Source organism: Acanthochromis polyacanthus, chromosome 23 (assembly GCF_021347895.1).
Source record: "Acanthochromis polyacanthus isolate Apoly-LR-REF ecotype Palm Island chromosome 23, KAUST_Apoly_ChrSc, whole genome shotgun sequence".
Taxonomy (NCBI): Eukaryota; Metazoa; Chordata; class Actinopteri; family Pomacentridae; genus Acanthochromis; species Acanthochromis polyacanthus.
The window spans coordinates 22,212,081-22,239,461 of NC_067135.1; the positions used below are offsets into that span (position 1 = coordinate 22,212,081).

Consider the following 27,381-nt stretch of genomic DNA (forward strand, 5'->3'; position numbering starts at 1 on the left):
TTGAAATATAACATGCTTGGCTTTAAAAGGACATTTGGTAGCAAATGAAAAGAAATGCCTCAGTGATGCTTTTACAAAGTAGACTGATTTAGGATCATTTAAATAACTAGGATATGATTTATGCTACAACTAGCCCACCACACCTGTAAGAACTTCTACATGTCTCAGGCTAATGTTAAAGGACTTAGCATAAAACTAACCAATCGTACCATCAGTATCGTGTTAATACAACTGCAGTACAATACCAGATGCCTGCTGATGTCTAAAGTCCAATCTCTTTCCTTTTCTCTAGAAAATTGATGCGCAGGCGATCGAGGAATTCTACGGTCTGACATCGGACATTTCCAAGAACTCTGAATCAGGATACATCCTGTTCTACCAGTCCAGAGACTGAAACAGCCAGCGGTAAACCCCCAACAGACTGTCACTCAACAGAGGGGGAGGGGCTTAAGGCAGCCACAGGCTCTGCCCAGTACGCTCACATAAGTATCCAGGCTTTATTCCCGGCGGGCGGAGCTTTGCACTGGAGCGCCACTCGGATCGGTTGAGACGTGTGCAGGTCGCATGCCAGCCTCCTGGATTAGGACCGTTCACCTCCTCTGAGTCCACACTGCAACAAGCACCTTAAAGTAGGAAAACAAACCCGTGACACTCGCTTTGCACTGTGGCATCAGCTGGGACGACTGCCAATCCACGAGGCTGACATCGCCGTGTGCACAGCGTCCATTCTGGAGGTAACGGGACTGTCTGCAGAGCAACCAATCAGCTGGATGAGACGCAAAAACACGTCAGGCCTTGTTGTCATGGTTACCATTGGTATCATCACCTCAAAGTCTTCTTTAGCATTTTTTTTCTTTGTGTGCATATTATACCGTGCTAAGTTAGCTTCCCACAGCAGCAGTAAAGCTTTTCACGGCTTTACACTTATGAATCAATAAAACTCCGACAGAGAAGCTAACATCTGAATGCATTGTTAGAAATCACAGCAACACCACTGACACTACCTTTAGCGATTAACAGCTTGAACGTGTCCTCAGCGCGACGATGCTAGTTTGCAGTGTTTGAATCTTGAAGCGGTGTTAGCATTTAGTGTTTGCGGCAGAGCGTGAAACGAAAACTAGCCGCCAGAGAGGTGTTGATCAACCTGGGCTTTTTAGTTTCACTTAAAAAATTACAGTAATTTATCTTTATTTTGAATATTAAAGAAAAACAATTGACCAAAAAATACAAATTGCAGTATCTATAATTTAACTTTTAAGTGTTTAATCAGCAGCTAATTTGTGATTTTTGTTTTCCCTTCTGTTGGAGATATTTTAAGAGCATGTTTAACTATAATCAGCAGAGAGCAGCAACTTATTTTTTTGGCAAAAACCGTTTTTTATGAGGCTAATGTGGTTGGTGAGGGAGTTGGTTTTAAAGTTAGCGGTGTGCCATTTCGTTTGGTGCCACTCAACAAGAGAAGATACCGAATAAAGAGCAAAAAATATTTCAACAGCATAAGCTAACGATTGTCTTTAACAATGAGTGTCCTCTGCAGTTTGCTTTTAAAATGCCAGAAAACGCACATTTTTAATTTTTTTTTGTAAAAGGGAAACACTTTCCTTGAAGTCACTTCTGACATCTGAACTGTCGCACTACATTCAGGCTAAATGTTTGTTTGGCTGCAGCTGCTTCACTTCATCTCGTAATTTCAGCCACTTTGGCAAATTTCGACTCCGGCTCGAGTGTTTTTCATGCAGCTGCAGCTCTGGCAGGGGCTCAGATCTTTTACATAACATGTTTTTCACTCCAGATTCATAATTTGCAGCCCTGAGTGATGCTAACGGTCTGCTGATGTGGAGCTCACGGTATATTTAATGCAGTAAGACTGTTTAAAATGACTTCCTGTCCTCAGTGTCTCTCAAAATGTCATTTAGCACCAATATTCAAGGCTCCTGATGTAATAGCAGAGTACTACATTGGTAATTAACTGGCAAATATAAATGTAGAGCTTCTCCAATGTGAGAATGTGCAATTTTTAAGTTTTGCACGTCATTGAAAATGAAAATATTTGGATTTTCTTTAGACAAATCAGCCGTTAGAAGTTTTCCTCAGTAGCAGAGGTCAAAACTGTATAGACTGGACTTTTTTTTTTTATAATGTAATATTATTATATAGTCTGTACATTGTTCAGAATTGAATTAGTTAATTCTCCAGTGCAGCTGCAACACCAAAAATTGCAGCTTCTTTGGATTGTTTGGTGAAAAACCATCTTCAAATTGCTCATTTCGCCTACCCAGCAAGAAAAATCTAACTTTAGAAAGTAAAAAGTCAGAAGCCGTTCCAATATTTTTGCTCAATAAACACCTTAAAAGATAAATTAATTTAAAAATAATTGTCGATTAATTTTTAGGAACTTACCAGCTAATTGACCATTTGTTTGAGCTTTGCGCTCCAAGTTATTGTGATAATAGTTGCATCTTTTTAGTGCTTCCTCTATTATGATGAAGACCAAATATTTAAAATATCATTTTACAGCTTTAAGTAATGCTGAGACACAGGAGCCATTTTAAAGCCTTAAAGTCGAGCCTGCTGATCGCCAACGACCTCCTTTGTTCCTGTTCTTTTCATTTTTGTTAAAGCGCACAAATGAACCAAATGTAGGTTTTTAGTTTTGTTTTGTATTTTTACACTGCCAAGCTCGTTAAGCTCCACCCAGCCGTGCTGTCTCAGATTAACAAGCGAGCTCACCCTGAGCAGACTCCAGTATTACCTGAACGTTAAACTGTACAGTAGAACGAGAACAGGGCTGCTGCTGCTTCGCCTGGAACACACTGTGTGGACGTCAGGTTCATCTCCACAGTCGCTCTCCCTCCTGTCCAAACAGAAAAGCACTTTTTAAACATGAATTTGCCGCAAAGTTCTTCATTTGTTTTGAAGGATTTTACCCAGACGCCCAAAAATGAGAAGCATCAGAGGGGTTCTCAGCCGTTGTTTCGGATGAGGTTGGGTTTGCTGACGGTTTTCACACTTTAAAAAAGCTACAGGGACGTCAAAAATGTATGAATCAGTCAGACAGGAAGTTGTACTGTTGAGTCAAACCAGCACAGCTAATAGCTATTAGCTCTGTTGGAGGGAAAAAGTCTAAAAGTTGCCTTAAATGTAGCCTTAGTTCAGGATACTCGCTCTCCACTACACTTGGATGTCTAGTTACATTTCTGTAAAATTCATTATAGGAAAAATTTTCATCATAAAGAAGCAAATAAACAAAAAATAACTGACCAAGAAGAGTCTGTAGTCTCTGTTGTTAACATGTTAGCTGATATCTGTGCTGCCAGAATGTGTTTTATTGCACATTTCGGAGTGTTGCTTTAGAAAAAGTTGATCAAATCCAGAATCAGAAAAAACTTTAGCAACAGCCTGAAACGAGCCTTAAAGCAGACTAAACAAGACTGAGTCCAAAACTGGTCAAAAACAGTTTTAAGTCAGCCCAAAAGCTACTTTAAACCTGCATGCACATCAATAAAATTTGGCCAAAAAGTTTTTAAGGTACTTTTTTAAAGAGCAAATTAGCTTCACGGGCGATAAACCAAGCTAGCGTTTGTTTCTTATTGCAACTATTAAGTCTCCATTTTGCTCTCATGATTAACCAAAGTTTAGGTTTAAAGTTTATTAGCAGTTGACAAACAGCTGCTTTTGTTTCAGGTTCTTCTGCTACTGTGTTTATTCCAGCTGTGTGGCCTACAGCGCCACCTTCTGACAGCCCCCAAAGCTGCTAGAAACAACCTAATTAGCATTTTCTTTGGTATTTTCCTCTTTGCTTCTCTACACGAGGCTGAAACACCGTCAGCAAACCGAGCAGCATCTAAATTAATTCTGTCCGACTTTTAACTTCACTAAGCGTTCTGTATTTTCAGTTTTAAATGAGTGCGAGCGACTAGGGGTGATGCTTCCTGAACACTCCCTCTGTTCATCCACTGGGTCGAAGCTTCAACACTATTTCACGTCCATGCTGCTCTTTAACCAATGTAAACATCAGCGTTAAAGGAACGCTTTGAGGGTCGTTCCACTTTGTTTTCCTCCAACTTCTGGACGTCACAAAGAGTATGACTTGAAAAAAATAAAACAAAATGGCACCGACAAAATCTGTGGACGAGACTCTTCATACAAACCAAATGATGTTTACATTTTAAGCTTTTTTTTCCAATACTCCAAGTAGAAATGAGCACAAATAAGCACAAACACATTATTTGGGAGATTAGAAGTCCATAGATTGAGTTGGGAGCCACTAATGAATCTGTCAAGTGTTGGAACTCCATGAAACAAGGCTCTTTTTTTATTTAAATCCTATTAATAATATTATTATTATTATGAATGTTCATGTTAACTTTTTTCTTAGATGTTTCACTTTTGTTTTTATAATTAACTAATGTTACTGCTCTACCATTTGTGTGTAGACGGCTCTGACGTTTGAGAATTTAATTTGGGAGGATGTGCTGAGAGATGTGTACATAAATACAGATGTTATTATTGGAATATAAATAATCGCTTGCTTGAAATAATCAGCAGACCTAGAAAAATCTAAAATGTTGGCGGACGTTTTTCGTCTCAAACGTACCTTCATTCTGGCGGTGAATCGGCCCCCGCACATCTGCTGTCCGAAACAAGCGGACCTAAAGTTGGATCGTATTTAATCCTAATTTAATCCGACTGACACTGAAACACATTAAGACACTTTGAGGAAAACTAGACCTGAAGAAACTGCTGTGCAGAGAGAAGCTGTGACCACTGAGTTGAAGCAAAAATCCACTTTAAAGAACACATAGGTGTTTCTGATTTCGTCCCTCGGCCTGTTTCTACTATTTTGTCAGGGAAGTCACACTAGAGCTAGAAAATTAGTAATTAAATGAGTCATTTTAAAAGAAAAAACAGCTAAAGTTTGTGATTCTGTCTCCATAAACGTGAGTATTTTCTGGTTTCTTTCGTTGTCTATGACAATAAACTGAAAATTAAGGACAAAACAAGACATTTAAAGGCTTGATCTCGTGACCGATTTACATTTTTTACTTATTGTACTTGTTTATAGACCAAACAACTAAGCTATTAATTGGGGAAAATATTCAGTAGATTCATCAGTAATTAAAATAATTGTTGGTAGCCACTTTAGGTTGCATTTCGACTGAAATTCTACAATGTACAAGGATGAAATTAAAGTATAAAAAAAACCCAATAACTGACCAAGTCATTTGAGAACAATTCATTTATAAAAACAACTTTCCTCAGATGCACAGGCAAAGCTACAGCAAATGAAACTCTAAAAATGGTTGTATTTATCTAATTGAGGTCCTGTTTATTCCTATATTGGCTGTTTTTCTGATGTAAAATCAATCTTGAGCTTCAATTTTATATCAAAAAAGTGCCACAAGCAGGAATCTAGGATGGATTTTAAAACTATAACTGGAAAAGACAAATTTTTACACCTTAAACGACCATCTGATTTTATTGCAGCTACATGTTCTTATCTAATAACTAATTTAGACCAGATACATCCAGCCAATGGTTAAAAAAACACCCTGCAAATCAAAGTCTGTTCTCCTCATGGGAAATGTAGGAAATTGATTGCCAAATGGCTTCATTTCTTCATTGAAGTCCAGAGGGCATAGGTTCCTATATTGGCTGTTTTTCTGATGTAAAATCAATCTTGAGCTTCAATTTTATATCAAAAAAGTACCACAGGCAGAAATCTAGAATGGATTTTAAATCTATAACTGGAAAAGATGAGAAGAGACGAGCGTTTACACCTCAAACTTCCATTTTATCTGATTTTATTCCAGCAAAATGTTCATATCCAATAACTAATTAGGATCAAATACATCCGTGAATGGTAAAAAAAACTGCAAATTCAAGCGTGTTCTCTTGCATTTTTTGAAAAGCCTCATGGAAATTGACTCCCTGAAGTCGATAAATTGTGTTAAATCAGAAGCACCAATGTGTGCATGTGGATTTTTTCTTCAACAGTCGTCCCTTCAGAGCTTCAGTCATCACATCACTCCCCCTTTTTCAGACTCGCACAGATTGTAAATGTCTCGAACACAAAATGTGACTGAATGTGTCATTAACTCATCGACACGTTGCAGCAGCGACACTCCAGCAGCAGCAAACACTGAATTTAAACAGAATCTTGCAAAGTTGCGACTCTGAATTTAAAGATTTTGCACCAATTTGCAGATTAAACTCTGTCGTGGGGATCAGAAATACGTGTTTAAATTCATATTCGGCTGGGGGAACAGAAGTTCTGCTCTTTCTTTGGCCTGGTTTCTTTCCTCGGTTTTTGCGGCTGACTTTAACCAGGCAGAAACTGCATGAAGCTGCAGATTCTGAGGAAACAAACCGACCCGAACCAGGAGAAATGTGTGCGTTTGTGTCGCTGCTGCTGCCGTCTGAGGTTCATTCATGGAGATGCAGTGAAGTTTAAGAATGACGGCTGGTTCTGATGGTGTCCAAACTGTTTGGAAATAAACACAAACTGGTTTTGATGGAATCTGCTGCTGTTTCTCTCATTAAGTGCTGTAGAGGAAAGTTTTGGGGGTTGTTATGGCACCAATCTGAAGATTTGAATCAAAATGGAAACAAATCGGCTTCAATCACTTTAATCAACAGTTCTGCGTATTTTCCTATAAAGTCTCCAATCAGCAGGTTTAAATTGCGAAAGTCCAACATGTGTGGTAAAATTCACGTTATTTCTCTCTGTTTTAGGTAGTTTACAGCATTATTTTATGGACTTCAAAGGTTTTAAAAGACAGAATATATTCAGAAAAAGTGTATTTTCTTTAAAGAAAAGTTACATTTTGAGGTTGAAGTTGTAATTTAGAGCAGAAAATGCAAGAGTATGTTCGTCTGGAGAACAAAATTAGGCATATTTAATAACTTTTCTGGATTATCTGCAGACACGGGTAAAGGCTGCAGCACATTTTTCTTGAGGTTCTCACAAAAATGTTCATTCTCTGGTAAGATTTCCACGTGACAATGTGCAAATATTTAACAAAGTATAGATTAATATTCACTGAAACTAAATGTAATTGAATGTTTTGTAAATTATTACAACAAACAAGCCTTTTTTGAGCATTTCTAATGATATTAACTATTATCATGTACAGTGCAGAGTTAAAAAAAAAGAGAGAGGTTAAGAGGTTTTACCTGCTGCTTGTTTGTAAATCATGTCGTCGTCCATCAGCTTCATTCCTGACAAAATACTGCAGTTATCATTAGTGCAGACTGTAGTTGAGTATGTGTATTTTAAACTGTTAGCACTCAATGTAAGCTACATTTAAATACACCTTTTAATTTCAAAAGTTAATAAAAAATTAAACAGACTAGGTATAAAGTTTCATTTAAAAAAAGACAATCATTTAAAAAAATACAAGCTTTTTTGTTTTTTTTTTCTTGTAAATTATTGAAAACTTCTCAAAGTTCTCAAAATACCAAAATTTAAGCCCCAAATCTTAGAAACTGGATGCAGTATTACCTTCCTGCAGGATCAGATGCAGTTTCAGGTCCTGAAATTCAAGTTTCCTGCTGAAAGTTCAGTTAAATGAACACATGTATGAAAAAAATCTAACTGCAAAAAAGTCCTCAGTGTTTAAATGAACTAAAATTGAAGTTGAAAGCAGAGCTAAACAGCTTTCTCTTCCTGCTGAGATCATTTTCCCTGCAGGGCTTCTCGCCCTCTGACTCACATGATTGTTTTTCAGATGCTTGTTTCTCTGCCAAACCCTGACCATCACTGAGAAACTCTTAAACTGACTCACTGTCCGGCTGAACAAACACGACACAGAAGGGCAGTTTGACATTTAATTCTCTGCAGGTACATCGTCAAACGAGATTAGAAAAAGAGGGGAAAAAAATCCAGAAGAAGAATCCAGGCGCAGGATGAACTCTGTACAACTTCTGAAGGATTTAGCAGGTAGAAAAGTCTCCATACAACAACAGGAAACTACCACAAAGACACAAACAGCTGCTAGTTGTTTGGCACTAAAAGCTACAAGTGTGAGCAGAGCACAGCAGCAGCAAACGGCGCCATCTAGTGGTGAGAAGAGCTGATAATTGATCACATACATCTATCTGGTGTTCTGTTGGTGAAAGTGTCTCACTTTGGAAAGATGCTGCAAGATGTTTTAAAACAGACAGTTGGTATCTACGGGAAGCAAGTCAAGAGATGGAATTTGGACTAAATATACTGCAACTAGTTAGAAGTTTTGATTATAGATTTCTGTGAAACCAGTTCTGCGTATCTGTAGTTCAGTTTTGACCACTTATCAACGAGCTTCGGCTCAGTTTTAGGGTCATTCCAGAATTGGAGGCGATTTTACATCCCACCCATCAAATTTCAAATAATTCATGTGCAAAATGCTAAAACATGCAATTTTTCTGTAAATTTACTTATCTTAAAAAAATATTTCTAAAAATACCAAATAAGTCTGGCGTTCCCCCTAAAATGCCATTTTTCTGTTGTCCAACCCCCCGATGATCAAATTGAATCTCAAATGAAACAGTTTAAATTAAATTTAAATCTTCTGTATTTGTTTTTTTTCCATTGATGTCTCTTGTAATTGTGGGAACATGTTTTTTAAAATTCAACATAGTATTTTTAATAACTATTTTGCATTGAACCCGTGCCCCACAACAACCCTGTTAGCATAACCTTTTAGCTGGTAGAAGAAGAAGAAACAGTGAATCACATGAAACGCTGGAATTAACATCATCGAACAGTTTTCCTAAAGAAAGGGTTGAACAAAGTTATGTCCTCTATTTTATTTAAGACAGATTTAGATTCTCTTTACATCAGTTTGTCCTCTTGGTCAGCAGTAACAGCTAGCTAAATATGTAGCTTCTAGTCATGAGAAAAAGCTAACATTAGCATGGATTAGCAACCCTGTTATTGTGATTAGAGTAGGGTTAGCAAACAACAAATAAAACATGGAATAAAAATAATACGACTGATGTGTAAGCTGTGCAAATTAAGACTTTGATAGTTTATTACCTATTATTGATGGATATAGAGCAGAAAACTGTAAAAGAGAAGGTGTATTTTTCAAGAATTTGAAAGCCCAAATGTCCTCCAATCCTGAATGACCCTTTAATCTCTGGACATAAAACAGGGGAAAAAAATAAATACAGCAAGCAATCGACCATCTTTTGTTCGCTTGAGTCATTTTTGTTGTATCTGGCAGCATTTTAACCGTAAACCGAAGCATCAAGTAGGTCATTCAGCTGCTTTTTGGACTCTTTTTGAATCAAAATGCCAAAACAGAGAAGAAGATGGAGTTCTTGTTAGGATTTATTTAAAAATATTTGTTAAAAAAAAATGGAAAAGGTCGAATGTCAACGTGAAACTTGTCCCTAATTACATGTTTAAGTATTTGCTGTACCTTTCAACCAGATTTCATCCGAATCTTTTCTTAGTCTCTCATTTCTGACTCCGTAGTTTATTTTGGTTTTGAGTTTTTTTTTGTTTTTTTTTTAAAATCTCATGATTCACGTTTGCAGGTTCACGTTTGCAGGTTACAGGAAACACGAAGAGCAACCAGAAGCATCGTACTGTATCGGTATGTTCAGGGTCTTAGTCTATGCAGCTATGGTTATTCTAGGGAGTAAAGACAAGCTGGTATTTGTACATTATGTACATCTGTTATTACTGCATCTGCTTCCACATAATCTCATTTCATTTGGTGAAAGTTTCAAACCCAAACTGGCTTTTAAGAAAAGTCTGAGTGAATGTTTCCTTCTTCAGGTTTTTCTGTCTCTCAAGTTCCCATGCTGCATTCAAGAGGTGCAAAAAAATGTGGGAAATTCCAACTTCTGACTGGGAAAATATGAATGCTGGTGAGAAAGGTTAAGTGAGGAGGTGTGTGGTGTTGATGTTTAGTACAATTTGATCCTTTAAATGCCAGGAAATGTTTCTGTTTTGGAGGTTTTCCGACCCCTGAATGCAGCACTCCCATCCTCCTCTTCCTCTCGCCATTCATCATACCATCGTCTCTGAGCCCGAGCCTTTCCCAGTGAAGAAGTCCCAGAAGTTGGCGGCTGGCGACGCCTTGCTGTCGTCCTGTGGTGTCTGTCGGACCCAGATGCTGCCGTCGCTGGAGCCGCTCAGACTGGAGCAGCTTCCTCCAGTACCGCCCAGGCTGAAGCTGAGGGCCGAACCCAGCGGGCCCCGTCGGTCCTGGTCCTGGTCTGGAGCCTGGGTCCTGGAGCCGGAGGATGGGGAGGAGGAGGAGGGCTGGGCCAGGCTCAGCAAGTTGTGGTGGGAGTGGAACTGACGCATGTGGCGAATAGATTTACCTGGAGGCGCCTCACCTGAGGGTCAATGACAGGAGGAGTTAAAACCTGAAGAACTCTGATCAGCTTCACTTCCTCTGACTCCACAGGAAACTGGACTTTAAATAATTACAGCCTATCTCCACCTCTTGACAAGTCTTAAAAATCATCAAATTCGAAGCATTCTTACATTTATTTTACAAACATCTTGAATGCTTTTTCATGTCTGAAGCATTAATCAGAACTTTATTCTGTTCATCAGCTCATAAATACTTTTTTATTTTCAATAAATCTGAGTATTTTGTCAAATATTAAATTAGTTGTTTGATTTATGCTCTTTCTCTGTGCAATAACACAATTAAAACTCCATTACTATTTATTACATTGTATGTTTTTATGCACATTTGTGTTTTAATTGCTATCAAAGAAATTATTAGGACTTTTTGGGTCCAATTAAAATCATGTCCTTAAGTTAACATGGTCAGAACTCTATTGAAGATTTTAATGTAAAGGGTTTTATAGATGTTTATAAATCTAACTACTAAATGTGGTGAATCTTTGAACTTTTTCTGCTCCCTCCTATTACAGCCAGAGGGAGCTGTTGCCACATTTATCTTCTTGAATCGTCAGAATCCACTGACTGAAACATTTCTGTGTGATCTGTGAAAAATAGATGTCCAGTTAAACACAGCTAAATGAAATATTTGTCTCCAAACTGTCCCTATGATCACTATTAGACTGTGTAGTTCTGACTTATTATGCAATGACGTTTGTGTCGACAACACACTCTGTTTCTTTGATGAAATACTATACCATGACTTGCTTTTTTTTAGAACAGAATACAGTAACGTTTTTTCACAGCATACTATACTATGACATTTTTCATCAAATTTTGGACAACACTAAACTATGACGTTTTGGATTTTTGGTTTAAACTATGATGTTTTGGACGACAAACTAAATTATGGCGTTTTGAATACATTTTCTACAACATAATATACTATGGCATTTTTGTTCAAACTTTCGATGACATACTCAACTATGACGTTATTGGTGATGTTTTGGACGACATACTGTACTATGTTTTTGATAAAATTTTGGACGACAAAGTATACTATGACATTTCTGATGACGTTTTAGACAACATTGTACAGCTTGTGATTCAAAATTTCATCAAAAACTTCAAAGAATACTTTGCCGTTGAAACTTTCATCAAAAATTTTATAGTATAGTATGGTGTAAAAAAACAAAAGTTGAAGTTATCGTCAGAAACAGATAACTTGAAAACCCTTCACATCTTCACATCCAGAGGTTCACATCCTAACAGCAGAAATAACACTTCAGTACCGTATCTGGTCTCCTGACGTTTCCTGTTTTGGTTCAGTTTGAGGACGTTGAGGAACACCTCGCTGGTCAGGCTGCCTTCGCCTCCGCTGCCGTCGGGGGGGAACAGTGGTGATGGGGGCTCCAAAGGGGACAGACTCCCACTGGAGGCCCCCACTGAGTCCAGAGAGGCCCCAGTGTCCCGACGGCCCCCAGACTCCCCGCTGCCCTCTCCTGTCAGGTGGCTACCGCTGCACCACAAACACAAATGGTCTCTTTTAATGATGCAGATCAACAGCTGATGGGACCTGATTGGTGGACTGGTTGCCATAGTTACCTGAGTTTCCTTCGCAGCAGGTAGTCGATGATGTCGGGGTCGGTCTGGATCAGACTCATGAGAACTTCCTGCTGCAGCTCTGCAGAAACCTGAAGCGACACACGGCAGCTTTAAACACCGTTGGGAGCAGCTTTAATAACAATCTGTAACCTGTTTTTATGAGGGTTTTGGCAATTTTGCAGCAAAGCTTTTACACATAAGGTACATTTTGACTTTTTCCAATAAGAGTTGATGCTGTTACTGCAACATTAAAACATTTTTTTCCCAAAAACGTTTTGAACACACACGACTGATCGGCTGTTTCTTTTGTTGCCTCCAGACAGCATTAAAAAATGTCCAAAACCAGCTGCACGAAAGAATAATTACGACTTTTGTGACTTAAGACAATTCCCTTACACTTCTCTGCATTTTTCTCTTGTAGATGGACAAAGTTTTGTTTGTTTTTTCTTCTTCCTCAACTTTGAATCAGTTTGTGTGGTGCTTTATTCACTCTAAAGCCGTTTGTGGAAGTAAGCTACATTCAGGTTTTTTTGTTTTAAATTGTTTTTACAACTTTTCAAAAGTTTGAAATTTTTTCAAACTTTTATGGAAACACAAATCAAGATGCTGCTGAATTAAAGCTGAAACTAATCAGCAAATAAGGCTAATACTGTTGAAATAAAGGTAAAACTATTGAACTAAAGTTAAAACTGTTGAATTAAAGCTGAAATCGTTGAGCTCAAGCTAAAATTGTTGAATTAAATTTAAAACTGTCAAATTAGAGCTACAGCATGCTTTCAGTATTTCCTACATTTAGTCTTTAAAAGCAAGATTTGAGTAAGTGTAAGCGAAAAACACTTAATCGCACTTTAAATTGCAAAACAAAACTTTGCTTTTCTGAGTCTGAATGTGAATAAAGAGTTTAACAACGATGCTTTTAGTAGAACAGCTTAAATTTGACATCTTGGTGGAAGCAGATAAACCTGCATAAGCAGATGCAACAGGAGGAAGCAGATTTTATTTTATTCTAAATGCTTGAAAAAGATGCTAAGGTGTAGTGTTCAGGCATTTTCTTACGTTGAAGAGCCTCTTGTGGTTCTGGATGAGCACCAGAGTGACGTTGATGATCGCTGTACTGTCCTCGATCCCCATCGCCTGAGGACTCACGTCTCCGCCTCGTTCTCTCTGCAGCAGGTTGGGACCAAAGATCACGGCCAGGTTGGCGGCAGTCATCTTGTTACCAGGAATCTGGATGAAGGAAGATGAAAAGATTAAAAAAGAAAAAATAGGAATTGTTTAAATGGACGAAGTTTAACTGCACGGGTTACATAAACTGTGTTAGCTGTTCAAATTTCTGACATATTTTGTGTTTTCTGGTAATTTTACAAGAGTTTCTTCAACTTCAACATTCTAAAAATCACAGTTTATAGATTTACTGCATTGTTTTTTCACATCACAGTCAACAAACTCCACCATAAAACCACAAAAAACATTATTTTTTATTATGTGTTTTAGCCATAATTATGTCTGATATTATGTCATGCTTTAGGCTTCGATGTGTCATTTAGTTACAAGTGTTAATACAGAAGTATTAAGTATTCTTATTAAGCATTAAGTATTATAGATTTTTTTTCAGGTGCTTGTGTGAAGCTGTCCAACTGGTTAATATTAAACTTATTAGTGCACAAAATGTTTGCTTCTTGTGTAACCAATGAAATTAAATTTCTAACTGCACAGCTGTTGAATATTTTATGTTTTATGTTGCTGTATCTGACATAAAGACATAATCAGATGCCAGTTTGAACTACAGATTTTGTGCTTAAAACATCTAAAATCATTGTAATTCTCAGTAAGCAGGCATGCATTTATTGAGCGCTTTTCACAGATCAAAGACGTTATTCAGCATAGAAATTGTCCATAAAGGCAAAATACCAGTTAAAAACAATGATTCAACATTCAAAATATACAATAATGCATGGTCCTTTAAAGGAGCATTCCACTAATTTAATATTACACTTCCATACAAGTAGAAGATCGAGATATCGATCCTACACTTCCCATAATGCAATTGGACATGTTTTAATTAGACCCATTTATTCAAATTGCTAGAATCTTGACAAAAATCAAGAATACATCCCAAAGATTTAGTTTAGTTTAATTATTTTACCTCTGTGTGTGATCATGTAGGATATAAATAAGCTTGTTTGCTACCTGATGGAAATTTGGTATAAATTCTGATTCCCCTGCTGTTTCCTGTATGAAATCAGTGCAGTTGTAGCTTTACCCCGACGTCCTACCTCCTCGTCGTTGGTCCCGATGGAGTCCTGAGCGAAGCCCTGGACAGTGTGCAACAAGGTGAGGAGTCGCAGCAGCGTGTCGCAGTTACAGGGAGGCAGCAGGTAGAGGAGGTGCTGCAGGTACTGAAGCTGGTCGGCTCCTCGTAGCACTGAAGGAGCAGCAGCAGGTTAATTTGATGCTACATCAGATTAGAGAAGTTATTCAACATATGTCGTCAAAAACGTGTCATCAAAAACGTCATAGTATGCCGTCCAAAACTTCATCAGCAACGAGTGAGGAAATGTGTTTTTATCATGTGTTAAACATTACTTGATCGCTGGTGTTATTGACAAGCATCCACTGTCTGGAACAATAAAATCAAGGTGACTGCAGCAATGTTTCCTAAACCAGGTTAGAAAACGACTCAAATCTGAAAAAAATGATTTATCACCCAAATCTGCAGCTCTGTGGGCACCTGTTTCGGTTTTTGCTCATTTGTCATAGTTTCATACATTTAAAAAGTGTATTTGTGTGTGCAAAGTGTGTGTTTGTACGGTTGGCGTGCAGGAAGGCCGGGTACAGCTCTCTGGGCAGCAGAGGATCAGGCATGTCCCTCAGAAACTCTTTGAGCAGCGCTGCGACGTCATGGACACTGTGCTCCTCGTCCAGCTGGACGTCCACGCCCATGTCGAAGTCGTCCCGCAGCTGAAACACACAAAAACACACACAAACACACACACATGTAGCTCATAAATACATGAAGAGACTCAGAGGAAAAGACAAAAACATGTTTGGTCAACGATGGAAACAAACTCAGGGGTCATTTGGAGGCTATCGTCCCCTGATGGACACCATCTCTGAAAAACAGGATGTCGCACTTCATCAGCTCCTCACTCACGTTTATTTTTATTTTTCAGGTCGAGTGAATCAGAGGACAGATTAGCTTCATCCCTGCTCATGAGCAACACGATCCACAAATTCTACAACATGTTTTTACAGGAGCATGAATCAACACTGACATTTAGAAAGTTGGAGGCAGAAACCAAGTCGGCCGAGTCACTTCTTAAACTTCTATCAGCGTCTTTATTGAGTTTACATGTTGATATTTCTTTATGGATTTATAACTTACTATTGTCTGTCTGTCTGTCTATCCTTCTATCCATCGATCTTTCTATCCATCCATACTATGACTTGACTTTTTAGTTTTCTATCTTTTTTAAAGCACATTGCAAAAGTAACTTGGTGGGGGGAAAAAATCAATGAAAAAATGCCTCTCAAAAGAGCATCTCTTATTTCAGTGACTAAAGTATTGAAACAAATATTGACCAAACTGTCAAAAATGAAAACTGTCTAAGGAGGTTATTGTAACAAGATAATCAAGGTTCCTCCCTTCACCTGTCAGAGGTTAAAATATTGCAGCTGATTGGTTTATACGCAAGTAGATTTTAATCACATTTTAAAGCTTGACACTGGTGTTTAGAAAGAAGGTGCAGAAAATAAATGTCAGACCAGACTCTACAAACTCAAAAAATCATGATTGGAATAACAGAATGGTGGTGAAAAAGTAGCACAAAATAATTTGTATGGAGTTACAGTTTTGCAGTAGATCAATTTTGAGGATTTTTCATTTTATTGTGATTGGCAACACATTTTAGTTATCAACAATTTCCCTTCATTCAGAAGAACCTCAGGTTGACAGTTTAAAGTGATCTGAGCCAGTTTTAAAGACATATACACACATTTAGACGTGTTTCTGCGATGATATCATATAATATTTAATTTTCCACTCTGACAACCTCAGACAGAAATAAAACACACAAAAGTGCACTTGATTTAAGTATATTTGGTGAGCTCTTATTATTATTGCACTTTCAGTTTGTTATTTTTGACATTATTCATTCATCATTAGTGGAAATATACTCGACTGCACTTTCTCAAACACCATTAAGTTACATTTTACTTGCACTGGTCCTGAACTGAACTTAGAAGTACATTTTAATCCACTTCTGGTATAAAAATGTTAATATTAAATAAATAATATTTGGGCATATTAAGTATTTGTGCATAAACTAAATCACAATTGAGGGATTTGTGATTATCAGTGTCCATATTTTGAATACAAAGAAGTCCTATTGATTGAGCAAAGGTCAATGTACACTATTTTCTTGTATATAAAGTATGTTTTTCTTCTTTTTTTACTTGGATCATTTGATTCTGCTGTGTTTTAATGGTTAAAATAGTGTCCTCACCTGTCTGACTCTCTTCTTAGAGCTCCCGACCCTGAAGATGCCGACAGTCTGAAGACCTGGAGACACAAAATGGTGCCACATTGAATTTTCATTTGAGTCTGAAAGCAGAAACTGTGCACGCAAACATGCAGCTTCAACCTCTTCATTTGCAGCTTTTTGTGTTAAAGCATCTCTAAATTTAGATACAACAAATGGATCTCACCGTAGGTCTCGATGTGGCTGCAGCATCTCTCCAGCACCCGGGGAACCTGCCTGTAGATGGGGTTCAGGCTCAGCTTGGTCTGGGTTCTGCCCTCTGAGGATCCACCGCCCGGAGACTTTTTCAGCTCCAGCTCGGCTGGGTGGGAAAGCTGCAGTGCCTCCAGCAGGCGAGACTGACTCTCCACGAGGTCAGAGATGGAGTCCACCGACAGACCTCCCTGTAGGGTGGAGAGACGGCTTTTATTTAATCTGCATTAAGTGAATTAAAAACGAATTCAAGATGTGTTAACACATGAGAACCCTCAAACATGAGCTGGACATATAGAAGATTCTGGCTTCTAGATGTCACTTAATTTAACTTTAAATGGTAAAAAAGTCTTTGGATTTGGCATTTGACTCCATTTATCAGAGAATTCTATGAACTCCTACCCTTTTGTTCTTTTTTCTGCGAGAAAACCTGAGTGTCTGAGTGTTTAGCCAATTTAGGAGAATAGAACAAACAGTAAAGGACAAAATTTTAAAAAGCAGCTGTCTTACTGAGCAACATTAATGTTCATTAAGGGTTGTGCATCAAGTAGAGGACGCATTTTCATTCTCTTTGAGCTCCGTTTTTGGTCTCTGCCAACTCCTAAACAAAATATCTGGCTTCAATTTTACTAAATGTTACACATTGTTCACAAGACAGTTGTTAAATTCATTTCTGTGCTGTTCAGTGGTTGCTTTTTTGTAAGAAGACATGGCTTTCTCCTGTAGCTGTAAACAATACAGATAAGAATAGTGAGTTTTGGGGTCCTAATACCAAAATAAAAGCTAAAAGATGCATAAAGCCAAGGGACTCCAATTAATTCCTACCTTTTTAAGCTTTTTCTTGTTGTTGTTGGAAAAAATGAAAAAAAATTAACTAAGCAGTTGCCTCTTTGCACATCCAGCTGTTACTGAGCAACATTAACATTCAATGAGAGTCATATGTCAAGTATAAATCACATTTTCATTGCATTTTAGCGCCAATTTTAGTCTCCACCAACTCCTGAACAAGATATTTGTCTCTAGCTGCTAAATGATCCACATTGTTCACCATAACTTTGTTTCTGTGCCATTTGGTGGCTGATTTTTGGTATAAAAAGCAGGTGGCTCTTACAACAGCAAACAATGCAGATAAGAGCAGTGACTTTTGGGGTCCTAATACCAAAACAAAAGCTTAGACTTGCCAAATGCTGATGGGTACTATGGGTTTGTCACTGTGGGGCCATCTTTTCAGATTGGAGAATCATATTAGCTAATATTAACATGCATATATTGATGGGTGGAGCCTGAAGCCACAGCATTCGGTGCTATATTTAAATCTACATGAACATTTAGGAGACTATAGCTTCTAAATGTCATTTAATTTAACTTTTAGATCGTGAAAAGTCTTTGGATTTGGTATGGGACTCGTGTTTTGCAAGGTTTGCTGAATTCCCACCCTTTTGTGCTTTTTATGTTGGAAAAAAATGGAACAAACTATAATAAGCAATGGCGTCTTCAGACTTTCAGCTGTTACTGAATAACATTAGTGTTCACTAAGAGTCATGTGTCAAGTTTATGTCACATTTTCATTGTCTTTTAGATTCGTTTTTGGTCTCCACCAAGTCCTGAACAAAATATCTGGTGCCTATGCTGCTAAATGTTGCACTATGTTCACTAGATATTTTCTAATTTTGTTTCTGTGCTGTTCGGTGGTTGTTGTTGGTTTTTTTGTATAATAAACAGCTTTCTCCAACACAATGCAGATAATTGCAATGAGTTTTGGGGTCCTGATAGCAAAGTAAAAGCTCAAAGATGTCTAAAAATGTATCAATGCAAGGTCTTTCTCTTAGATTGTACAGTATTTTTAAGTAAATATTAGTCATAAAATTATTGATTAGTGCAGCTTAGAGTCACAGTGTTCGGAGCTGCATTTAGGTCTCATGGGAAAATCATCATTCCTGGTTAAACTCCAGTTTTATAAATCAAGAAAAACCTCATATCCTTATCCATCAGGCCTCCGTCTGTCAGGGTCAACCATGGGTATACCATCCTAGTTGAGTACTTGACTGGAGCATCGGCGACTATGGCTGTGAAGACCAATGTGTGAATGGCAGTCCTTGTTGCAAGTGTTGCATGTGTATGCTGTCTGTTGGACAGAGCTGACACAAAGCTTTCTGCGGGCCTGCCTCTCTGTTGCGGCTTGTGTCAGCTTCTCTTCTCCTGTTTTGAGGTGCTTGGTCACAGCTCCTCTCCATTGTGACCGATCAGCTGAGATTTTCCCAGTTCTCTGTGTCAATACGCACAGCCTTCATGTCACACTTCACAACGTCACGGTATCGCAGCTGTGGGCGTCCAGTGCGTCTACTTCCAGTGGCCAGCTCACCATACAGTAAGTCTTTCCAAAAAGGATTGGGGCAAGTACGCAGCCCTGTTTGACGCCGCTGCTGATGTTTAATGGCTCAGAGGTGCTGCCGTTGAACTGCACAGTCCCCTGCATGTTGTTGTGGAAGGACTCAATCAGGCTGTGTAGTTTAGGAGGGCAGCCAATTTTAGGTAGAATTCTGAAGAGACCCTCTCTGCTGATGAGACCGAACGCCTTGGTCAGATCGATGAAGGCGATGTACAGGGGCATCTACTGCTCTCTGCACTTCTCCTGAAGCTGGCGGAGGGAGAAGACCATGTCTATTGTTGATCTTTCAGCTCGAAAGCCGCACTGCGACCCTGGATAGACACGCTCAGCTAATTTCTGTAGTTGGACCAGAATGACCCGAGCAAAGACTTTGCCCACATCGGTGTGTGGTGTAATCGGATGCTCGCCTGGGCAGTGTTTTATGGAGAACAGGCTGTTGCCCATGTATCATGTCCCCCCTCTCCACGTCACTGATGGGGCCAAAGGAACAACAGGGTCGTTACAGTTTGGGACCAGTGCCGTCGCAGGAGCTGCCAGAACAAGTTGAATACAACTTTGAGCTGCCTTAGGGACTCCGACTCCGGATTTTTCCTCGAGGTTTACTCCTGAAGCCTTTTCAATGAGTGGATATAGCCGCAAGGCAGCGGAGGTTTGAGATAAGGGTTTTCCTTCCCCTAGGTAGACTGTGTTCCCAGGCTGACGAGCTCCACCTGCCCTTGGTGCCACCACTAGATAGAACCATATCTACCCTGTGCTGTAACCCTAGCAGGGGTGGCTGCAGGGCTGCAAACACTTGCCAGAGGTGTCACCCTTATCATGGTAATGATTTAGAGGTAAAATATTCAGCCTCAGGAAGACTCTGGAGGCTTTCTGATAATCTGAGATAACTAAGAGACCTTAAACATCACACGAAGACAGAATAGGATGAAGGGAAAAAGTTGCAAGCAGATGGCAGCGTGGGGCAAGGAGCTGAGGATGAAGAGGAACCCTGGAAAGAACATTTGAGGATGGATGGCAGCAGCGGAAGCCAGCAGAACTCACAAGTCAACTTTTATCACTCATCCTGACGTCCCCATCCAATAAATACGCCAGCAGCCAAATCCTGCAGGAGCATAAATCAGAGCTCTGCGGCTTGCAAATAGTTTCTGGAGGAACATCAAGTGTCTGAGGAGTTTCCAAGAGCAGTGCAGTCCAACAAGAAACCACAGCTCAGAAATTAGAGGATATTTAACCACGCTGAATATTTGGTACTTCAATGTGTGAAAAAGGTAAAAAGTGTGACTTTTTTTTTTTTTTTTTTTACAGAGGTTTGCTGCAATAAATGAGCAGCTTTGTCTCATTTAATTGTGAAAAAATGTGAGGAAACCTTACTTCCTGTTTTAAGCACAGTTAAAAATTGAACTATTAGCCAATTTATTGATTGGTGAACCAACCTGAGTTAAATTTAAGCCAATAAAAATGAGGCCCAACAAATGGATTAATTATATTTTATTCCATATAGCCACTTGCTACACTATTTTCTCCTTTAATTATTTGAAGCCTTGATTTGTTCATCATCATATTTTATGTTATGTTGTAGTCTTACCACTTATAGATCTTTTTGTCAAAAAAAAAAAGACTTCAAGCAGTAAAAGCTGCACAGGAAACACAAATGTCTTTGTAGCAGCTTCTAAATTTGAAGAATTTCTGTCTTTTCTTTGTTATAAATGATAATGAAGACAAAATGCTAGTTTTTTGGATGAGAAAACTAAGTATAATGAGATTCTAATGGGTCTTTGATTAAATTTAACAGCAGAGTACAAGAATTTAAGGTGATATTTAGGTTTTTTTTTTAGAAACAGACAATGATAAACTGAGTCTCAATACAATAGCTAGTAGCATTGCATTCTGGGAAGACACTTAACATCCCACTTACATTAAAAATTCATCATCTTTCCAGTGTAAATGCATTACATTCCCTCTGCATGGCTCGGCTATCCTGAATTTCCTCCATGAATCTCTTCTCACTGAGGAGGTCTGGTCCCTGCTTCTAATCATAAATTACTGACAATGTACACACATCATAATTCAAAAGATCCTCGTGGCAGCTTGTCTTCCACATTCAGTCTTGTCCCAGCCATTAATTTCAACCTTTTGTCCTCCTGTGCAGTCAGCTGTGAGTCCTCCAATGTGAAAACACTGAGTTTCAGCTAGCAATGCTAAGGCTAACCACTGTAAACAATCTGTAGGTCTGTAAAGTACAGCTGAGGCTAGTGGGAAGGAAATGTTTTGAGCCACAAAGCAGATTTTATGGACCTTTATTTAGCCCTTTTACTAAAAAACCATAAATGTCCAATGAAAGTCAGTAGGATTCATCCTCTGGGGAACATGAATCCGTCTTGCTGTTGTCGTTGGGATATTTTTTCCATGCTAGCATGACTTAAAAAGTACATAAACTAAACATCTAAACTCTGACATGCTTCGTGTATTCATCATTTTTGCTTAAAGAGTGAAAAGTTTATTTTACGTAATCAACTGACTGGAGCAAAATGAACAAACACTATAATTTCTTCTGCACTTTCACACTCAAAATAACTGTTTATATAAGTCAGACGGTTGCTTTGTTAGTGCTTTATTAGTGGAAAATGTTAGTTAAATATCTTGTAAGAGGAATAAATTGATTAATGTGATGTTTAACAATCATTTAATGTGATGTTCAGTTACATTTTTGTCTCATCTATTACAAAGCCTCGAGTATCCAGTGCAGATATCTAATTGCTACTATTCTAATTATTTATAAAGCTCCCCAATTTGAGCTAAAATTTTTCTATTACTAATAAAACCTGTGAGGAAAGCACTGACGCTCATTCAAATTAAGAATTTTGTGGTTCTTTCTCAAAATTGTCAGCAATTTAACCCAAAAGAGAGCAACTGATTAGAGTGCCATTTTACTCAAGTATTTTCATGTTGTATTACTTTATGTTTCCACTCGACTACATTTTAGAAGCTTTTTATTTTATTGTACTTTACAGATTTCTAATTAATCAACAAACAAATTAAGATGCTTCATTCATATTAAATGGCCGATGCTACTTTACTTGGTTATTTCCATGCTATGCTACTTTATACTTTGATTTAGGGCTAAATACTGGACTTTTTAACTTTCCTAACTGTTTCTTTTGCAAATTCAGATTCATAATTCAACAAAAAAAATGGATTAAGAAGTTTTTCTTGTCGTTTTAATTATCCACAGGTACATTAAGTACATAAACTCAATGGATGTAAGAATAAAATGATGCCTGGACATTTTTGCATCATTGACTTTAGGGTCATTTTGCAAAGTAAATACTTTTATTTTGATGCTTATTATTTTGTACTTTTACTCAAGTTCAGTTCTGAAGACATGACTTTTACTCCCACTCTAAACTAGTTTGTTTTTTCTCTATTTTCAACAGTGTAAAGATGATTTCTGGACATTTTTTAGGCTAAACAATTAAGCAATCAGAATCGCTAATGATGCTAATCCTCAGTGTCACATTCCGGTGCTATTTTCATCGAATGTTTGCAGTGTTTTCCTCCGTGACTGATTCCAGTGAGCTAGTTCAGATTTGATTACTGTTCTCCAAGGCTCTAATGATGCTCATTACCAGCTTTACATAACAACCGGTTCCACACTGGCAGAATTACAGCCTCCAGCAGACAAACAAACACACATGGAAAAGCAAACACACACAGCGTTTTCCATACAAACACACCACCGGTTGTGAATCAGTTGTGAAAATGTTTACAGCAGTTAGAGATTAGTTGGAGTCCTTCATTATGAAACACTATTCTCATCCTGAATGACACTAAAGCTGGCAGAAACAAACACCTGCCCCCGCCAGCTTTCACTTTACTGCTATCACAACAAGCAAATGAGAAATTCCAGCAAAAAGCACGGGAAATATTCAGAACTGTGGTCGAGCAAGAAGATGATCTACAAGTCAGAAAAGTCAACATCTCCTCATATCTGGCAAAAAAAGATGGATGTAACCACCACGATGTCACTCTTTAAGGCACTGAGTTTGCAATTTGACTCTTTGTTTGTTTTGGGACCAGAATTGAGTACATGAATTCATTGTCTAGTTTATTTATTTATTTATTTATTTGGACGGGACAGTGCATATTAATGAACATACAATCTCATAATAGTTTCCACAAAGTAAATACGCCAGATTTAGCACAAGGCTAATTTCCATCCGTTGTCCCAGTTTCCTCTAAATACGACCATAATTTACTAAATAAATATCATGTTGCATTGAAGGAGCTGTATAAACTAGCAATACAGACCATAACCTCATTAAGAAAATGTTTATTGAGGAAGCAAATCAACTGAGAAGTTGGCTTATTTTTGTAAGTAGTTCTATACAATCTGACTTCTTTTTACAACAAAAGAGCCACCCCCTGTTGGGTGATAGAAAGAATACAGGTTTCAGATCATCCAGGTTTATGTTTTATATGTAGTCTATCATTATGAGGCATTTTTTTAAATTTCATTTTTTGTGATGACATTATGCCTCCACAAATTCCTTACAGGGATGAGGTTGGGGTGGATGGGGGGGACTGGACTGATTAAGCCTGGAGCTCCACACCTCCTCCCAGCCCTGGTCCTCCACACCTCCTGACCAATCAGATTGGTCTGCCACCATGATGCCTCCTCCCACAAGTCACACCTGAAGAGCTTAAATACTACAGCCAAACTCTCAGTCAGGGTGGCTGGTATTTATGACCAGTCCACCCTGGTGCCTCTGTGTATTCGTTTTGTTATATTCTGTTGTGTGATTTGGCAACATCTACTAGTTTTGTGTTCTTTGTTATCGCTTTTATTTTCAATCAGCCACTGAGCAATAAATTAATTTACCTGGACCATTACCAACCAGTTATTTGTTGCAACCAGCCAACCCTAGAGGTCGGATTGTAACAAAGTTGTATTTGTGATCCAGCTGTGTGTGACGCTCAGTCTCACCCTCCTCTGTCCTCTGCCGCTGTTATCCAAGAATGTGGGTGACATCGGTTTGTTCTGGGCGTCACAAACCGGTGCTGGTGCCACCGAGTTGGCGGATGGCGAGCCGGGGCCTCCTCCAGTGATTGACGAGGAGCTGCCCAGAGGTTTGCTCCCATTGAAGAACTGCCTCTTCTCGGCCCTGAAGCGCAGGATGCTGGCCTCCAGCTCCAGACAGTCCCGCCGGCTCTCCTTCAGGGCGTCCTGCTGGCGCTTGTAGGCCCGATCGTTGGCGATGACCTGAGACAGCGGGATGCCAAACGCCTTCGGAGCAGATTCTGAAAGAGGAGGAGAGAAATTAGTCAGAATTTGAATGATGAAGAAGCTGTCTTGCTTCTTAAGTGTCAGAATTTAAAACCAGTTCTAATCAGAACAAACACTCTTCCTGTAATAAAACTACTGCACATAAATTAGATTTGGTGTAAATCTTGGCTGGAGCTGAACTGGATCCTGAGTCAGTTTTATTTACAGAAGACATTCCTCTCTGCTGATACCATCTGAACTTCAAACAGGAAGATGATCATCAAAAGGTTGTCATGTTCTGGGGGGATTTTTGCACAATTTTTCTCCTGTTTTTTTTTAGTGTTGTCATGATTCTAAATCACCCTCCCACATAGTCTTGCTTACTGATGTTGTCCTTTAGATTCGTTTCATGCAAAGTCTGCCCTCTTGTGAAAGTAATGAAGGCATTAACACTTTGTTTTATATTATAACAACATGCTGTAGAGCTTGACAAGAGGTTAGAGGATGAAAAACTCTTGTTAATTATGGTGCTGCAATTCTGAATGGACTTTCAAGAGGAGTGATGTTTTGCTTTGTTGTTAAGCAAACACAGAAAATGATTAAAACAGAGATATAAGAACAACATTTTACCTATAATGATGCAACATTTTGGTGGCACCTTTCTGCTGCTAAACATTCTGAACTAGCAGCGCTTTTTAGAGATTTCTGAGATGTAAGTAGACAATGCATTTCTGCTTTAATAGTCAATACTTTATTTATTCAAAATTATAGAGTAAGCATTCCCTGGACGTGTGAAAAAATTGATCTAACACATACTGTGAGGATTTTCTAAGCAAGAAAAAGCCCCACAGTATTTTATTGTTAATGCAACATTGCAACTAATAAGAATTTCACAATTTCCTACACAAATGTTATTTTCATTTCTCGAGTTGTGTATTTACACATGTTCAGAAAACAGCTGGATTAAGACCAGATAAATGTGTTTTTCAGGCAATGTGCTGATTTGATACTTTTATGTTTGCTATTTAAAAATGCTTTTCCTATTTTCCAATTATCTGTTAATTTTTTTTAAATTTTATTTTTCCACATTTTATGATTCAAAAAGCTGTACATTTTTTCTGTTTATATTATTTACATTTTATTAGTAGTTTTCATTTCTATTTTAGTTTTCATTCCCAAAATTTGTCATGTTTTTCATACTTATAATCGTTCAGAGAACACATTTTTCATAAAAATTTTTTAATCCTAATGTTTTGTTTTTTATTTTATTTTATTTTAATTGGAGAGGAGCGCTTGATGTTGTCCCACCAGATGTTTTCACGTTTCCACATCTGGTTGACGATTTGTCTGGCTCTCACTGATCTACTGTTTTCTGATTTGATTACTTGTATTAGATGCAAACATTGTGAGATTTAAAAGCATCATTTGTGCGCGTAAAAATGCCTGAAAAAGATCTTTAAAAATATATCATTCTAATAAAACGCTGCAGCTGCGAAACACTGTGAATTTTGTCTGTCTCTTATAAACATTTCTGTCTTTTAGTCAAACACATGCAAAAAAAAACCCAAAACTGATAAAAACTATAAGAATGTGGACACAGTGAACAGATGAAGAGACTGAGTGAATATAGCTGAGTCTAAATCAGTTAATGTAGCAGATACTGACTGATAACCGAGTTAATGCTGATGTCTGTTTATGAACTTGGTAACTCGCTGTAATCACTCGACTTCTCACCTGAGATTAGAGGTTGAGGTAGACGAGCGGTATAAGAATAGACGGAGTGGATGCAGAGAGCGGGTAAGGGGAGGATCAACAGATAATCCTGTTAGAGCCGCCACAGCCTCCATCCAGACATCACACTCAGACTGATACAGGCTTTAAGCAGCAGTGGCAGCAGAAAAAAAAAAAAAAAAACATGCGCGAAGCCACCGTCACTGCGGGAGTCACAAGCTCAGCTAAAACTGAAAATCCTTCACTCTGATGCATCACAGGAACCCAAGCAAACAGCCTGATCAGTAAAAATCCAGTTAGAAGAACAGTAACACAAACAAAGAATCGGAAGAAGGAGCGACACTGCAACATCTCGGGTTTATCTGTGAGACTTTGGACCTCGTTTAATTTAGCAAAAAAGGCAAAAAGTACTTTATGGAGGAAATTCCACCATGACTTAAGAGGAGAACACTTTAAAAACTGGTATTGTAAGTAGTTTCTGGTGCTACGCTGATACTATGAACGTACAGCAATACCTTGGAGTGAAAAAAACAATACTATACCTGATCTCATTAGCCCATATACTACTTTCCTTGTACACTACCATTCAAAAGTTAGGGGTAGCTTAGAAATGTCCTGGTTTTTGGAAGAAAAGCAGTTTTTTCAATGAAGATAACATTAAATTAATCAGAAATCCAGTCGAGACATTGTTAATGTGGTAAATAACTATTCTAGTTGGAAACGGCTGATTTTTAATGGAATATCTCCATGGGGTACAGAGGAACATTTCCATCAACCATCACTCCTGTGTTCTAATGCTACATTGTGTTAGCTAATGGTGTTGAAAGGCTAGCTGATGATTAGAAATCATTTCGGATGGATGAAATCTTGAAAACATTCATGGTAGAAATCACAGCACCATAGAATGTGTCCATTTATTTTAGATGTACCCACAGACAAAATGACTCTGCGCTGGGCACAGGCGTGTGTTATGCATGTGTACGTTATGTATGGATACCGAATCATGTGACCTAAATATGTAGCGGGCGGTGAGAATTGATGGGAATTGGAAATACCCTCACAATTTAATTGTTCCTTGTATGATTTCTAATGGATAAGTCCCAATAAGTCTGCAGCAGTGGATTAGGCAGCTGATTTGTAGTTACAGTTGACCTATCTCGCAATGATACAGAAATGCTTAACAAATCAGTGGATCCAGACAAAAGCTGCATTACTGCAAAAATCTAATCACTTGGTCCTTGTGTCATTTCTGACTTTCCCTGAAAATTTCATCCAAATTCATTAGTCCGTTTTTGAGGAATGTTGCAAA

General features: G+C 38.3%; 2 protein-coding genes across 3 annotated transcripts in view; one reads left to right on the top strand and one right to left on the bottom strand.

The window, feature by feature from the left end:
- Positions 1 to 6,520, top strand: part of usp12b (ubiquitin specific peptidase 12b) — a 31,421-nt gene extending 24,901 nt beyond the window's left edge. The window contains exon 11 of the mRNA XM_051944091.1: positions 293 to 6,520. Coding sequence (XP_051800051.1) covers positions 293 to 394 — 102 coding nt within the window. The 3' untranslated portion in view covers positions 395 to 6,520. The remainder of the gene's footprint in view (positions 1 to 292) is intronic.
- Positions 6,521 to 7,816: 1,296 nt separating this feature from the next.
- arhgap36 (Rho GTPase activating protein 36) overlaps positions 7,817 to 27,381 on the bottom strand; it is a 106,758-nt gene continuing 87,193 nt past the window's right edge. For both annotated transcript variants that reach the window (XM_022213021.2, XM_022213022.2), the window contains exons 4-12: positions 24,063 to 24,376; positions 16,664 to 16,880; positions 16,462 to 16,517; positions 14,767 to 14,917; positions 14,233 to 14,381; positions 13,013 to 13,183; positions 11,957 to 12,045; positions 11,644 to 11,870; positions 7,817 to 10,335 (exon numbers count right to left, since the gene is read on the bottom strand). In XM_022213021.2, the coding sequence (XP_022068713.2) occupies positions 10,004 to 10,335; positions 11,644 to 11,870; positions 11,957 to 12,045; positions 13,013 to 13,183; positions 14,233 to 14,381; positions 14,767 to 14,917; positions 16,462 to 16,517; positions 16,664 to 16,880; positions 24,063 to 24,376 (1,706 nt within the window). In that variant the 3' untranslated portion in view covers positions 7,817 to 10,003. The remainder of the gene's footprint in view (positions 10,336 to 11,643; positions 11,871 to 11,956; positions 12,046 to 13,012; positions 13,184 to 14,232; positions 14,382 to 14,766; positions 14,918 to 16,461; positions 16,518 to 16,663; positions 16,881 to 24,062; positions 24,377 to 27,381) is intronic.